A 14,608-nucleotide genomic window follows, 5' to 3' on the forward strand; every position below is an offset into this window, starting at 1 on the left:
TTGACTGCCAGTGTAGCATTTCTGAACTACTGACAGCTTTGTCACAAGAGTAACTGAATGTAAGGAACAGTGCTTCTGCCCTCCACCATGAAATGGCCCACACGTATTTCCATTCAAGGGTAGCAAACTATTTTAAAACAAGAATTTATTGTGTTATAGTATAAAGACACTAAACACAAAACAAAGTGTTTAACAACATGAACATTGACATAAAATAAAAGCAAGATTGTTTCAAGCTAATTCTGTAACCATTTCATGTGAGAAATTCCAAGTGAAAGAAAGTTACATACACAGGGTCACCCTACAGAAAGGATGGCACCACCTTAATCTAATTCAAGCCCTATTTTAGGACATCATAGCATTGTAAGTATAGCTGCACTATTTAGAGGGCTTGAGTGGTACACAGGCTTTGTCTTGGCCCTCTGTATATAGGTGAACTTACCCACAGATCTACAAGAGAACCAATGGAGACATTTGAACTGTAAACTAAAAGACCTGAGGTACATTCTCTTCTAAGCTACCTTGTATTTTTTTAAGTACATTATAGGGGAGATTAAAGAGCAGCACAAATTTGATTACTTAACTTCACTGTAGTCCATGTGATAGCATAGGTCAATAAAATAATGCTTTGCACTATAACACCCATCTTCAACAAAATACATACAGTATAAGGCTTCTCTAGAAACCATGTATTGTAGTATGGCAAGCCACCATATGAAAAGATACATGAATCCAAGATGTACTTGAACCATGTCTTCACAGACATTACCTGGTGTCACAATAAGGTCTCTTTCCTTTGGACTCTTTGATAGGATCCATTATGTGAACCATTCATACATGAATTTCTCAAAGATGCATCAATCACTTCAATCAATACAGAGCAGCTAACATGAATATAACAGATTAACTATCAGATTGCTGCTCTTTCATACAAAACCATTTCCAAGAATAACCAGTTTGATCAACTCACAACAATAAAATTTTGCTAAACAAAGAGGCAGGAGCAGTACTATTTCATTTGCTTAAAATTATTATTTTTGGCTCATAAAAGAAACTGAATTCTATGTCTTACAGGCTCGTGAAAATATATACACACATCAAATTTATATTGAAAGCTAGATTTCACCATTGAGTTTTAAAGGCCAAGAGATATTTTCAGTACAGTAAAAAAAATAGCAGTTCCTGAAGTATACTGTAGCCTCACTTCACTGCCAATATCCATAATTCAGTTGCTGTACAAAACACTTCTCTGAAGGAAGCAAATCCATCTGAATTCTATCCACCCTGAGTTAAGCATCTATACTTTAATATGTTTTAAATATTAGGTAACAGAGAAGTATGTACAAGGCTATAAAACTTGTCAGTTATCACAGAGCAGTAGGAAAAAAGAAAGAATCAGTATTTTCAGCCAATTTTCTGTTTGCTATTGTAGTTATTCAGTCTGGGTTGGGTTTAGGTTTCATAGGGGTGTCTTTTGGCTTTTATTTGTACACATTCATGCATTAATTGCTTGATTTTACGTTTTTTTGAGTGCAATAATAAGGCAACAGTAAAAAAAAGTTATAGAAATTTTGCATATGTGTAAAGGTATTAAGTTTATAAAAGTGCTTCCTAAAAAGACAACTAATGGCAGTATCAAAATATTACAGAGTGGTGAGAACAACTATCATTTCAATAAATGTTGCTCCATAGAAAAATGTCTGATTTTAGGCTTTTTCCCCTTTCCTGGTGAAGTAAAAGCCTGGAAAAAAAAACTGGTATGGATGCATGTGATAAGCAAGATAAGAAAATATACTTTAGTCTAAACTTAAATAAGAAGGTCCACACTTTTTTGTCAAAACATTAAGCCTCTGTCAAAAATGTATTTTTTTTTTTCTTTTTATAGTACAGGATTAAAAGACAAGATGATGCTTACAAGATAAAGAAATAATTTACATGAAAATATCTTCTGACAAAGCTTTTCAATCAAAATATTGTTTTGTAACATTCAAACATGACATACAACACAAAAGAAACAGTGAATGCAAACAAAAAATGTTATATGGATTGCTTTCAAACACATAAATAAATGAAATATTGGTGTAGGCAGTAGGGCTCATGCTGATGGCTAGCAGGAAATAACAGTGTGCAATCTATTTGGAAAAAGCTCTAAAGTACAAATTACAAGCCCAATTATGGACTGCAGCAAGTTCAGTTATATCACTGCCATCCTCTCCTATCTCCAAAATAAATTCTTGATTAAATCACTCATACCCTAAATTACTCATACCTTTGCTTCAGAGATATGAATAACTATATACAAAAAGTAGTTTTATTTCACCATAGGGATAACATTGTACCTCTCTGCCAATGTCACTTGAAAAGCCTTCCATGTCAAAACAATTTGACAGCAGATAACAACTTAATAAATATGCAATGATCTTATTACAGTCCTTCAGCTAAGCATGGTAACTCATGCTGCTAGTTTTGTAATCACAGTGCATAGAATCCAAATATCAAAGAATGGGGTAGCTTTTAAGGTAATGGTCTATCCCTTGCTTATAATCCAAATATATCTGAAACTTCCATAAACTCTGTCATGCATCAATCTTTTTTGTGGCAGGAGCAAAACCTTTCCCTGGTACAATGTCCATTGCCGGCAATGGATGCACCAAAACCGCCAAGGAGCTCAGTGTTATTGCACAATATATGAAGACCTGGAATTCTTCCAAAAGCTTAAAATAAAAATAATGGAATTATTCTGACATTTCTGGACACCTGCATTAATACTGTATGACTAATAAAAGCATGTCAGTTGCATGGACTGAACCAGCGATCAACATGCGCCCAGAATGCACACTAGTAAAAATGCAGTCAAAGGAAGTAGTCTTCATTGCCTATAGGTCACTTCCAGTCAAAGGTTAAAGTTCAAAGACTGAATGATCAAAGTGCTCATTTTCTCAGTAGGACTATCTTCTGCTACGAGGATCACAAAATGGTGGCATCAACATGTGTCATCTTTAAAAATAAAAGAAGAGCATTTATGGAAAACATATAAACATTCTAAATCCAAATTAGCAAGGTGCTGTAGGCAGAAATAATCCCAGCATTGACAGTAACATGCAGTGGAAATACACTGAATGAATAATTCTGTGTTTCTGTTCAGTAACAACTCAGGTAAAAAGACAGTATTAACCATGAAACTTCCAAAAATATACATACACTCCGCGACTCATTAGAATTGGCAAGTATTCCATTAAAAGGACAGTTATTTTCATAGTCTATATTTGGAACGCCACTCATCAGGAAAACGAAAAACCAAGTACACCTAACATTTTGCACCCCTGAAGTACAGTAGGTCCACTCTAATTATCACATTGAGAAATCCTTTTACAAAGAATATGTAGTGATAAGAGCTGGCAGAGTGCGCTCCTTCTGATGCATTCAATATATATATGTATACACACATATATATACTCATATATATGTACGTACATTTATTTCTCAAGAATCAAAACAAACTACAGCTGACAGAATTATGCAAAAATAATATGTTTCTACTGTAATCCTAAAATTTTAAACCTGAAAATAATTTTCATTACAAAATTTTTGATACTGTAACTGCACAGGACATAACAAAAAAGTGTAATTTATGGCAATCTTTCCTTCAGTGTGCTCAATAGTAAAGTATTTCTCTTCCTGCAGTATACTTGCATCTGTCAACAGTAAATATTATGCTTGTTAACAGAAAGCAAACTATTTTTAATGCACTTGTAACCTCACACACCTAGAAAATATAAGTTCATAAGCAGTATTTTTACCGTTTACAGACTTAGTATGCATAAAATAACAGTGAATAAGTCTACATTTGCACTGAAAAATATTATGTCATTAACAGTATTGCACATAAAAAACCTCTTCATTTTGACAGTAGGGTACTATAGATGTAAAATACACCGGACAGAATGAAAAAGAGATAGAAGGGGTATTTAAACTGTGTACTAAAAATTTAGGCCCAAAACCAGAGAAAACACTTTTTACTAAAAAATCAAAACAAACCCAAAAGCAGTAAGGAGGTGCTGGTTGAAAACAAACACCATTAATCATGGCAGCGAGGCGAAGTTCCCAATGACCGAAAAAAGGCTAATATAACCCCCATTTTAAGAAGTGGAAAATGGATGACCCAGGGAATTACAGACCAGTCAGTCCCACCTCTGTGCCTGGCAAAATCTTGAAGCAGATTCTCCTGGAAGGCATGCTAAGGCACATGAAAAACAAGGTGCTTGGTGACAGCCAGCACGGCTTCACTAAGGGGAAATCCTGCCTGACCAATTTGGTGGCCTTCTATGATGGGGCTATGGAATTGATGGACAGGAGCAGAGCAGTTGATGTCATCTACCTGGACTTGGGCAAAGCGTTCAACACTGTCCCACACAACATCCTTGTCTCTAAATTGGAGAGACATCAATTTGATGGATGGACCACGCACTGGATAAAGAACTGGCTGGATGGCCGCACACAAAGAGTTGCGGTCAATGGCTCAGTGTCCGGCTGGAGACCAGTAACGAGTGGTGTCCCTCAGGGATCAGTGTTGGGACTGGTCTTGTTCAACATCTTTGTTGGTAACATGGACAGTGGGATTGAGTGCGCCCTCAGCAAGTTTGCTGATGACACCAAGCTGTGTGGTTCGGTTGAAATGCTGGAGGGAAGGAATGCCATCCAGAGGGACCTCGACATGCTTGTGAGGTGGGCTGATGGCAACCTCATGAAGTTTAACCATGCCAAGTGCAAGATCCTGCACCTGGGTTGGAGCAATCCCAAGCACAGCTACAGGTTGGGCAGAGAAGAGATTCAGAGCAGCCCTGCAGAGCAGGACTTGGGGGTATAGGTTGATAAGAAAATGAACTAGAGCCAGCAGTGTGCACTTGCAGCCCAGAAAGCCAACCATACCCTGGGCTGCATCAAAAGGAGCGTGATCAGGAGGTGATCCTGCCCCTCTACTCTGCTCTTGTGAGACATCACCTGGAGTACTGTGTGCAGTTCTGGTGTCCTCGACAAAAAAAGGACATGGAACAGCTGGAACAGGTCCAGAGAAGGGCCACAAGGATGATCAGGGGACTGGAGCACCTCCGGTATGAAGATAGGCTGAGAAAGTTGGGGCTGTTCAGCCTGGAGAAGGCTACGTGGAGACCTCATAGCAGCCTTCCAGTATCTGACAGGGATCTATAGGGATGCTGGAGAGGGACTCTTCATTAGGGACTGTAGTGATAGGACAAGAGGTAATGGGTTAAAACTTAAACAGGGGAAGTTTAGATTGGATATAAGGAGGAAGTTCTTTACTGTAAGGGTGCTGAGGCACTGGAATGGGATGCCCAAGGAAGTTGTGAATACTCCAACCCTGGCAGTGTTCAAGGCCAGGTTGGACAGAGCCTTGGGTGACATGGTTTAGTGTGAGGTGTCCCTGCCCATATCAGGGGGGTTGGAACTAGATGATCTTAAGATCCTTACCAGCCCTTAGTATTCTATGACTATGACCATTGTCCTGTTTTCACAAAAATCTACTTCCTGATATCAAAGCCAGGCAACAGTTTTATGAAAACAATTTCAGCCTGGATGCCTAAGTAAACTGCATCTGAAAGCTCTTCCTCTGTCTTTAAGATAACATGGTCAACTCCGAGCTTGAAATTTCACAAAAACAATGTACACTTGAAGCTGGTGTTGGGTAGGGCAATCAATCTAGAAATGTATTTAGTTATCAAATATCAAAAGCCTCAAAACAAGAATATCAGTTTGTAGCAAAAAAGGCTCCATAACTCTGCTTATGAAGTTAAATTGCTTTGTTGGGGCAGGGATGAAATGAGATATTACAAACTGTAATAAGCTAAATACTCAGAGACACATGTTTACACATCAGAATGCATCTCAAACGGCCATTTTGTCTGTGTTCATATTGGATCCCTTTATATCAACTCCCAACCACGCACTACTTGCTCAAAGTTAAAAAGAAAAAAACCCTGGAAAATTAAAAAAAAATAATTCCTTCAAATGCATATACTAAAAGTGACAACAGTCTTCCTCCTTCCTCTTCAAAACACAGCAATTCAATTTCACATTAAAGCTAAGCCAGTCTAATGACAACAGAAGGGGCAGAACCACTCTGCATCTCCCTTCTTATGTTCTATTAGCACTGGCATTTATTTCACCCAGTGGTTTACCCTTCGGTAGCTGGTTTTCTTTCTCAGTTTGGATTGCTTTTTCTCCTCCAGTTTACCCAGCCCAAAGTGGCTGAATCACAAGATTAGATACGTGACCCTTCAGTTGAAGCAGAACTGACTTTTTCTTGCCTGAGGTTGGTTACTAGGTTGTTTTGAAACTGGGGGGGGGGGGGGGGGTTGGGTTTCTGGCTTCCCAAAAACAGCCACTGCAGTTACTTCAAAGTTATTAAATGACATATTCTATGGACTATAAGCAGCCTAATGGCTTTGAGCAACTTTCAGAGTCAGATAACCCACATTTCTTTTACGTACTCATTTGGAGTTTTACTTGTTTAACTCAAATTGACTGTTATGAGTAAGAAATCATAGTAGGATCTGCAGACTGCTCTCCTTGATAGCCTTCAATCCTGAGTCAAAACAATTTTAGTACAAAATACATACTTGAATCACAAAGCGAATAAATGAAACTTTACTTGTTTCTCTTTTAAAATAACTAGTAAGTGAAAATCAAACTAGTTAATAAAAACTCTCCCAAAACTGCCAATGAAGAGGAAGCAAAATTAGAAATTGAGAAGCACCAAACACATTACAAGAGTGGAAAAAAAAACCCAAACAAATCAGAAAAGAGAAAGTGACTACTGAATAATGTGGTAAAGATGAAAAATGCAGCCTTGTGGGCAACAGGATTGTTATTCTTGGAGTCAATCTTAAAAATAATATAATGTACAATCACATGGTATATAGTCCTGACTTTCTTAAATATCTCTTAATCCCATGACATACACACTCCTCTAACTGTAATTGAAGTCACCTTGTTTTAGAGATACTAGTAAGAGTATTATGAGAAACTGAGTTTCATTCTCTTACATTACCATGTATCAAAACCCCAAGGGTCACTGCAAGCACTATAAAACTCTCAAGTTCTTCTTGTTAAGGCATCCATAGGCTTTTAAGAATCTAAGGATGAAGGCTTTGGTGTTTGCCTCTTTTGTTATTAAGTCCCATTGTCTCAAAATACCTGGTCTCATTTCAGACAGGGGACAAGAAATGTCCTGGGGTGGGGAGGCAGCAAAAAAATAAGAGGATATCTTATGACGGAGCCTTCAGTGAAAGGTAGTGATGGGATCAACACCTTCTGCACCATCCTAGCATACAGCATTACCTGCCCTAACATAACCCTTCCCAAATACGTGAGCTCCTGATAACCTCATTTGTACAGTATTTCCCTATGGAAAACAAAGAGGTTTGTTCAAGAAGCACAGCCCATCTCTATCCCCTCCTCCTTTCTTTCCTCATCAATGAAGTGGATAAGACAAGCACATACAACCCCAGCTCTGGGAAGAAGACATGAAATTTTGGGACAGAAGAAAGAGTATAAAGACAAAGAACACATGGAAAAAGGAGAAAGAAAACAAACCAAACCAAACCAACCAAACAAACAAAACAACCACACAACACCAAAACAAGCACCAAAAAAAACCACAAACCAAACCAACACAATACTAGCACTGCAGACATTATGACACTATGCATAGCAATTTTAACATTTTTTTTTTATCATGTACATGTAGAATCTTATTACTATATTATGGACTGTTAGCTCCTAAGAGCCTCTTTAAGTCAGCCAACTGTCCCACACTGGAACTCTGATTAGCAGTGGAAATTATTAAATCACATAGCTGTTTAAAAACACACAAGCACCATTCAACTACCATAAAAGCTCTTAAAGCATTAACAACAAACAAACAAACAAAAAAACTACAACAAAAACAACCTGACTTGAGAACTAAATCTAGTTTCCTTATGTACCTTCCTTAACACAAAACTTAAGACTTGTCATGGACTAAACACAGTTTACAAGAACTTTCTTTCAAATCCAATCCTAAAATTTAAAACCTATACATCTGTGCTGTTAAATTTCCATTAGGAATTAACTGAAATATAATTAAAAAAAAAATGCAGCAGAGTATCTTAGAAACAGGATTTTAATAACTTTTGAGATTTAAAAGGAGAGTTTAAGGCTTTGAATGCATTATCCTACTTCCCTACATTTTAACTGCCTTCAGCCTGAAAAAAAACAAAAAGTAAACAAAATTCCTGGTCGTAGCTAAATACTTACCATGATACCACCACTTTGTTTTCTTTGGATTCTTGTTACACGTTCTTACATAAAATGAGTTATCTGGGGGTCGCCTCTGCAACAGAAAAAAAGACCTACAAATAATCAGACAATCCTCATATTGTAATGCATGAGATATTTAATAAGCTTACGAAAGGCTACCATGTGAATGCAGTGAAAATGAGGCAACAGGCAGAGCTAGACCTTTGTCAAGAAAAATCTCCTACAGATCCAGGTAATAATTCTTACTGAAGATACTTCAAGCAAAAAATTAATGAAAAAGACAAAACAGTTTGGAGGTAGAGAGGGAGGGAAATAAATTTTAAGAAAGCAAAAAAACCAACCCAAAGAAAGGAACAGCTATGATTCAAAAAACACAACCACCCAATCAAAAAAATCCAAATTAAATTCCTTTTGCAGTTCGGAATCTAATTCTGATATATTAGATCCAATTCACATTCACACACCTCAGCTTGGAGCGGGTGAAAAAATTAACATGAATTCTGTATCTGATCCACACTTCATATTCTTCAGCTTTCTTTACAAGTGTCATCATTATGCATAACCAGAGTCTTAGGATACAGTACAAAGCCATTTGGAGGGTGTTTTTCTATCACATACACATAACTAGGACTGATCAGCACGTGACATAAATAGGCATGTTTGGATAGCACAGACATACAAGCTCTGACCACATCTAACTTCCATATACGCTCCACTGCAATAGTCAAGAATAAAAGGATAGACATTTAACAAAAATGGCATAAGGTATTAGTGCCACTCATCCATGATCAAGAAAGCAGCTTAGCACCATCTACTTCCCTGAAATGAAAATAACAATGATCACTGAAATAGTACAGCTGTAAAGCCATGCAAACATCTGCACTGGAGACCTTTCAATAGTTATTTCACACTGCCTTTAGAGACGGAATCATTTTACAAAGAATTGTCCTAAAACATGACTGAACTTCAGAATTAGTACAATTAGAAGGGTTCCATTCACTCTTTTTTGCAATAATGATATATGCACAGGTTACCATGAAAACAGTAACAAAGCACTTACTGCACTATTCTGCAGTTCTAGCTCAGTATCCTTTCAGTAGTAGAAATGTACATACAGTAGTTTAGTCTATTTTAGAATTTTGAAATTAAAACTTCACTTCTCAATGCAGAATTCTATTAACTTTTACTTATTTTGCTCCAACAGTGCCAAAGGTGCTCATACCTTTTCTTTGCAGCTGGAAAGCATGCTAATAATGCTAAGACAAACAGATTGCACTGAGAGAGCTGGAGACCAGTCTTCTGTTAGAATGGATAAACAGATATGACCATTGCTATAAACATGAGGATGAACAGGAATATTGTCTCCAGTAAACATGACCTAAAAAAAAAAAAAAAAAAAGAACAAACAACTGTAATTTACTGTCCAGATTTAAATAAGACTGTTGCTTTTGGGAAAATAGTAATATAAGAAGTGGATCTGCCATTTTCACTTACACTAAATAATACACTTTACCATGTTAGGTTCATTCATTTTTGGAAGCTATTAAATGAAATATAAAATAAGACAATGGGAGCCTAAATAGCTAGTGAAAACTGTGTTAAACAAATGGTTCAGTGTAGGTTGTTTTTTTCTCTATGGATATTCATACAGCATAGAAAAATGCAAAGGTAACAGTATAAAGACATCAAACTAAACTTTTTATATTTTGCAGCTTTGGTCTTTCACATCCTAAGGAATACAGTTGCCTAGCCAAAACACTGGATGACTTCATAAGCCACAACATCATACACCAGGAACCACAACGAGACTCACAACGAAATATTTCTATAACCCTGAGCACAACAGAAATTGGGTTCTGGACAACTCACCCAGGTTCCAGCTTAAATAATAAAACACATCAATCCTATTAACTATAAAAGACTTGTACAACCGAAGTACGTTACGACACAGGGAATATAGCAGGTCGAAGGAGGTGATCCTGCCCCTCTACTCTGTTCTTGTGAGACATCACCTGGAGTATTGTGTGCAGTTCTGGTCTCCTCAACATAAAAAGGACATGGAACTGTTGGAACAAGTCCAGAGAAAGGCCACAAGGATGATCAGGGGACTGGAGCACCTCCCGTATGAAGATAGGCTGAGGAAGTTGGAGCTGTTCAGCCTGGAGAAGAGAAGGCTGCATGGAGACCTCATAGCAGCCTTCCAGTATCTGAAGGGGGCCTATAGGGATGCTGGAGAGGAACTCTTCATTAGGGACTGTAGTGACAGTACAAGAGGTAATGGGTTAAAACTTAAACAGGGGAAGTTTAGATTGGATATAAGAAGGAAATTCTTTCCTGTGAGGGTGGTGAGGCACTGGAATAGGTTGCCCAGGGAGGTTGTGAATGCTCCATCCCTGGCAGTGTTCAAGGGTGATATGATTTAGTGTGAGGTGTCCCTGCCCGTGGTAGGGGGGTTGGAACTAGATGATCTTAAGGTCCTTTCCAACCCTAACGATTCTATGACTCTATGAATATATTTAGATCATTATTTCAAATTAAATATATTTTTATTAGACATGGATAAATATGGAAGAACAGCATTTAGAACCTTAACTCCGCCCTATTAAAAGATAACATTACACAGTCCAAAAAATGTTAGAAAAGCAATATTGTCAACCACTGCTCTTACGTCAAATTCCTGCCAAACGCATAGCTGGCTCGGGGCCAAGGGAAATGGATTAAAAATTTTGTAGCAGCTTTTATCCTCCCAAGCTCCTTACCCAACATAACCGCTATCATCTTTTATGCAACAACATAATAAACCTCTACCACTCATATACATAATACCCAAGAGCCTCTTAAGTGTTTCCTAAGTTATACATACATATGTATGCGTACAAATACGTATACGTGTACACAACACACCCACTCACACTGACAAGTAAGCAGCAACATCTTCATCATGCAGGAAACTGAAATCAGATAGTTTAACACCTATCTGCTAAATGGCAGATGGATTTCTAAGGCAGCAGAAAAACTGGATGCAAAATGATCTTCCCTAAGTCTTTAAACTGGTATTTCTTAAGCACTGAAGAGCTTACTTTCATAAACCAGTAATATATTTCGCTTTAAATAATGTCTTCCTTTTATAGGAAAACCAGAACGCGGCATATTAGGCAAGTAAAATTATGCACACTATGACAGACAACATACATTTAAAAGCAGAAAACAACCAAGTGATTAAGCAGCAGAAGTGTAAACTGTCAATTCACAGCAAGCAGATTTGCAGGAAAAGAATTATGTATCGTATAGAATGAACTTACTGCACAGCAGCATTTTTATAAATTTGTCTACAACGAACAAGTATCAGGAACTTAAATTCCTAACTTTTCTGTGCTAAAAATCATTGCACATGTACAGATCTAATTTGCTGCTTTACAGCAAATAGCACAGAGCCTAATGCACAGATCAGGTAATGAGTACCAACAGTACCTACCTGAAATGTAGTGGCTACACTGTTGTGGATTACCTATGAGCAGCTTGCTGCAAACCCCATGAAGTGCAGAAGCACAGATGAACAGTTTATTCTTTAAAACCTAAGACTGAAATGTCAGCATTCTAGTTTTTAATCACAGTTCCTAAAAATATGTAATGTTTATGGTTTAAGTGTCTCTCACAGCTCTGTGCTTCAGTTTCAACACCAATGAGAAAAGTGTCAGAGATCATTCTTGGAACTTTAAGCTGAAACAGACAAGCCAACAACTAAGGCGCTCTTGCTTTTCTTTCTTCTGTTTCAGAAAAGCAGGGCTGATAGCTGAACACTACTCTTACCAGCTATGTCTTGTAACACTTCCCACAGATAATGGAGGGATGGATGTACAAAGCTCATTCTGCAGCCTGGTAGTATTGCTGCCACTTCAGGTCTTTACACTGCTGTGAAAGCAACACAGTACCTCCCAGCTCAATTCTAACCACTAGATTTGCAGGCCTCTCTTAGACATGTCACCATGTATCTATGAGAATCCCTACCACAAGCATTTCTCCAGACGTATTAACACACCAGTAGAGAACATGCAAGAGGCTTAAATACAAACTAGAAAAAAATAGAAGCTGGAGCAAAAAAGGGGATGAAAAAAGCAGTTTGTTGTTTACTCTGCTCCTGTACCACAGTTCAACACAATCTTCCTACTTTACCCTGTGTTGTTCTTTTGTAATATATGAATATCAATCTCAAGCCTTCAATTTACACTGCTCTTTCACCTCCTATGAAACCAAGTAAACTGTCACAACACTATACGTCACTGCAGTCTCATTTTTAAAAGAAAAAGCAACTGCATAATGTGTTTAATACAAACTAAAGTAACTAAATCTCATACCAGGATAGGTGGATAATATTTATATTCAGCATGTGTCAGGCAGCTATAACCCAGAGGTAGCATTAAGCAAGAAGAAAGAAATCAGGTTACCTGAGGCGAGTCAAAAGGATACCGACTACTGAACTTAAATAGAAGCTGAAATTTCTCCCCTTCATATAGGGTTCCTGGAGCACCTTCCATGTCGACAATCCATCTAATGAATGGGAAAAAAATATTTTTAGTATTGTGGACTGACAAATTACAATTTTCTTCCTGCAGCACAGGACAAATCTAATTGATTACCAATCACAGCAAAATATCCATTAGTATCATATCAATTACAAAGGTGACTAACATAACAAGCCTACACTTGAAGGAAACAAGTTTTGTATTTTACATACAGGCATTTAACATAACTGCTGTGAATTATACAAGTAATTATGACTTGAACTCGACACCAAACCATCAGTTCCCAATATAATGACTGTTAATGTGAAACAAAGCTGAAACAATTGTTTACTACTACTGTTACAGTTTACTCCTACACAAAAACAGGGCTGAAGGAAACAAACTAGTATGTGTTCTTTTTCATGTTGTTTTACTTTTCTGTCAAGGAAATCATCCATACAGTTCATTAGAATAAAATATGTATCCAAGGGGGAAGGGCAATGCTACTCTTACATTTGTGAAAAACTCAGAAATTTAGTGGCATATAACCTGACAGGTAATAGAACCAAAACCAGAAAAGTTAGTATATAAAGGAGAAATACAGAATGGAAAAGGTCACAGAAAATTAAAAACAAAACAAAAAGGATAATTTGCAACTATAATAAAGACAATACCTCAACATATCACAGTATTCATTTTCCTCTCATTTTCTCCTTCCATCATAACAACAGGTAAGTCGCTTACACATGGAGCTGCTGGGAGGGTTACTGGTTTTGGGTTGGATTTATGGGCGTTTTTTAATCCAGTCAAAAATAAACGCATATTGTTCAACACATACAGCAACACCCTGCTATCTAGCTTCTCTCATTTCTTACTTCTATTGATGATCGCTTTATACCATCCTTTGCCGCATTGCTTCCCCGTTTTTGTCTTTCACCCTTGATTAAGTTTTATACATTTGAGCAATATGACAAAGTGAAGATTCAGCAAGAGACTCAGATAACATTAACATCGGTCTCCAGTGGGGCAGCTGAGATTTTCAGAATAGCAACATGTTCAGAAAAGCTGACATCTCCTCCAGCTGGCAGTCCTGGTGATCCTATTCCCAACCTCTCCATCTCTCCTGTCATATACACTCTCTCCCTGTGTATTTAAACCGTGAACATGTTTTATCTTCTATTATTCTTTTGTTTGGTTGGCTGCTTTTTGGTTGTGTTTTGGCGGGTTTTTTTTTAAGAGAAACTGCTTCTTTACTGAACTGTCATGCTCTTCAGCAGAAATGCATCTTCAATAGCAGCATGGTAATAGCTGTAGTGGTGTTTCACATTTTAATTTTGTGATTTCACCTACCTGCACTCCAGACCACTTAACTCTTCTTATACCTTCTGCTTTTGCATTTATACACATGGCGGACCAACACTCTTCAGTTTTACTGTTCCCTGTGATCCAGAACCTCCACTTCCAAACTTTTAAAATAGTTTCATTTACTAAGTAGAAGATAACTCTGCCTGGACTTTTCTCCTTTTATGGTGAAGGAATCAAGAGAACCCATCTTTCCTGTGTGCTTTACAATTTAGCCATCTCACATTTCTAATCCTTGTGTATTTAAAATAGATGATTGCTTAACATTTCAAATGACCCAGTTACACCATGGGAACCAGTTATTTTATTCAACACCTTTCAAACCCAACCAGCATTGCCACACCAATCTTTACTGCACCAGTTCAAATTGCAACTTAATTAACTCAGAACATGCCACTTGGCACCAAAAACCCTCAAAGAGAAAAAAT

General features: G+C 37.5%; 1 protein-coding gene across 3 annotated transcripts in view; it reads right to left on the reverse strand.

Moving 5' to 3' along the window:
• Window positions 1-14,608, reverse strand: part of UBE2W (ubiquitin conjugating enzyme E2 W) — a 66,329-nt gene that overhangs the window by 32,484 nt on the left and 19,237 nt on the right. Inside the window, exons 3-6 of one of the 3 annotated variants that reach the window (XR_008974510.1) lie at window positions 12,762-12,864; window positions 9,539-9,694; window positions 8,314-8,408; window positions 129-2,997 (exon numbers count right to left, since the gene is read on the reverse strand). Coding sequence is in view for 2 of the 3 variants with exons in the window: in XM_057426188.1 (XP_057282171.1) it covers window positions 2,984-2,997; window positions 8,314-8,389; window positions 9,539-9,694; window positions 12,762-12,864 (349 nt within the window). In the remaining variant the exon portion in view is untranslated. Of the gene's footprint in view, window positions 1-128; window positions 2,998-8,313; window positions 8,409-9,538; window positions 9,695-12,761; window positions 12,865-14,608 lie in introns of those variants that run through there. The other 2 variants (XM_057426188.1, XM_057426187.1) reach the window with 2 other exon arrangements.

Source organism: Pezoporus wallicus, unplaced genomic scaffold (assembly GCF_028554395.1).
Source record: "Pezoporus wallicus isolate ANWC-B61680 ecotype Strahan unplaced genomic scaffold, APGP_CSIRO_Pwel_v1 contig_4131, whole genome shotgun sequence".
Taxonomy (NCBI): Eukaryota; Metazoa; Chordata; class Aves; order Psittaciformes; family Psittacidae; genus Pezoporus; species Pezoporus wallicus.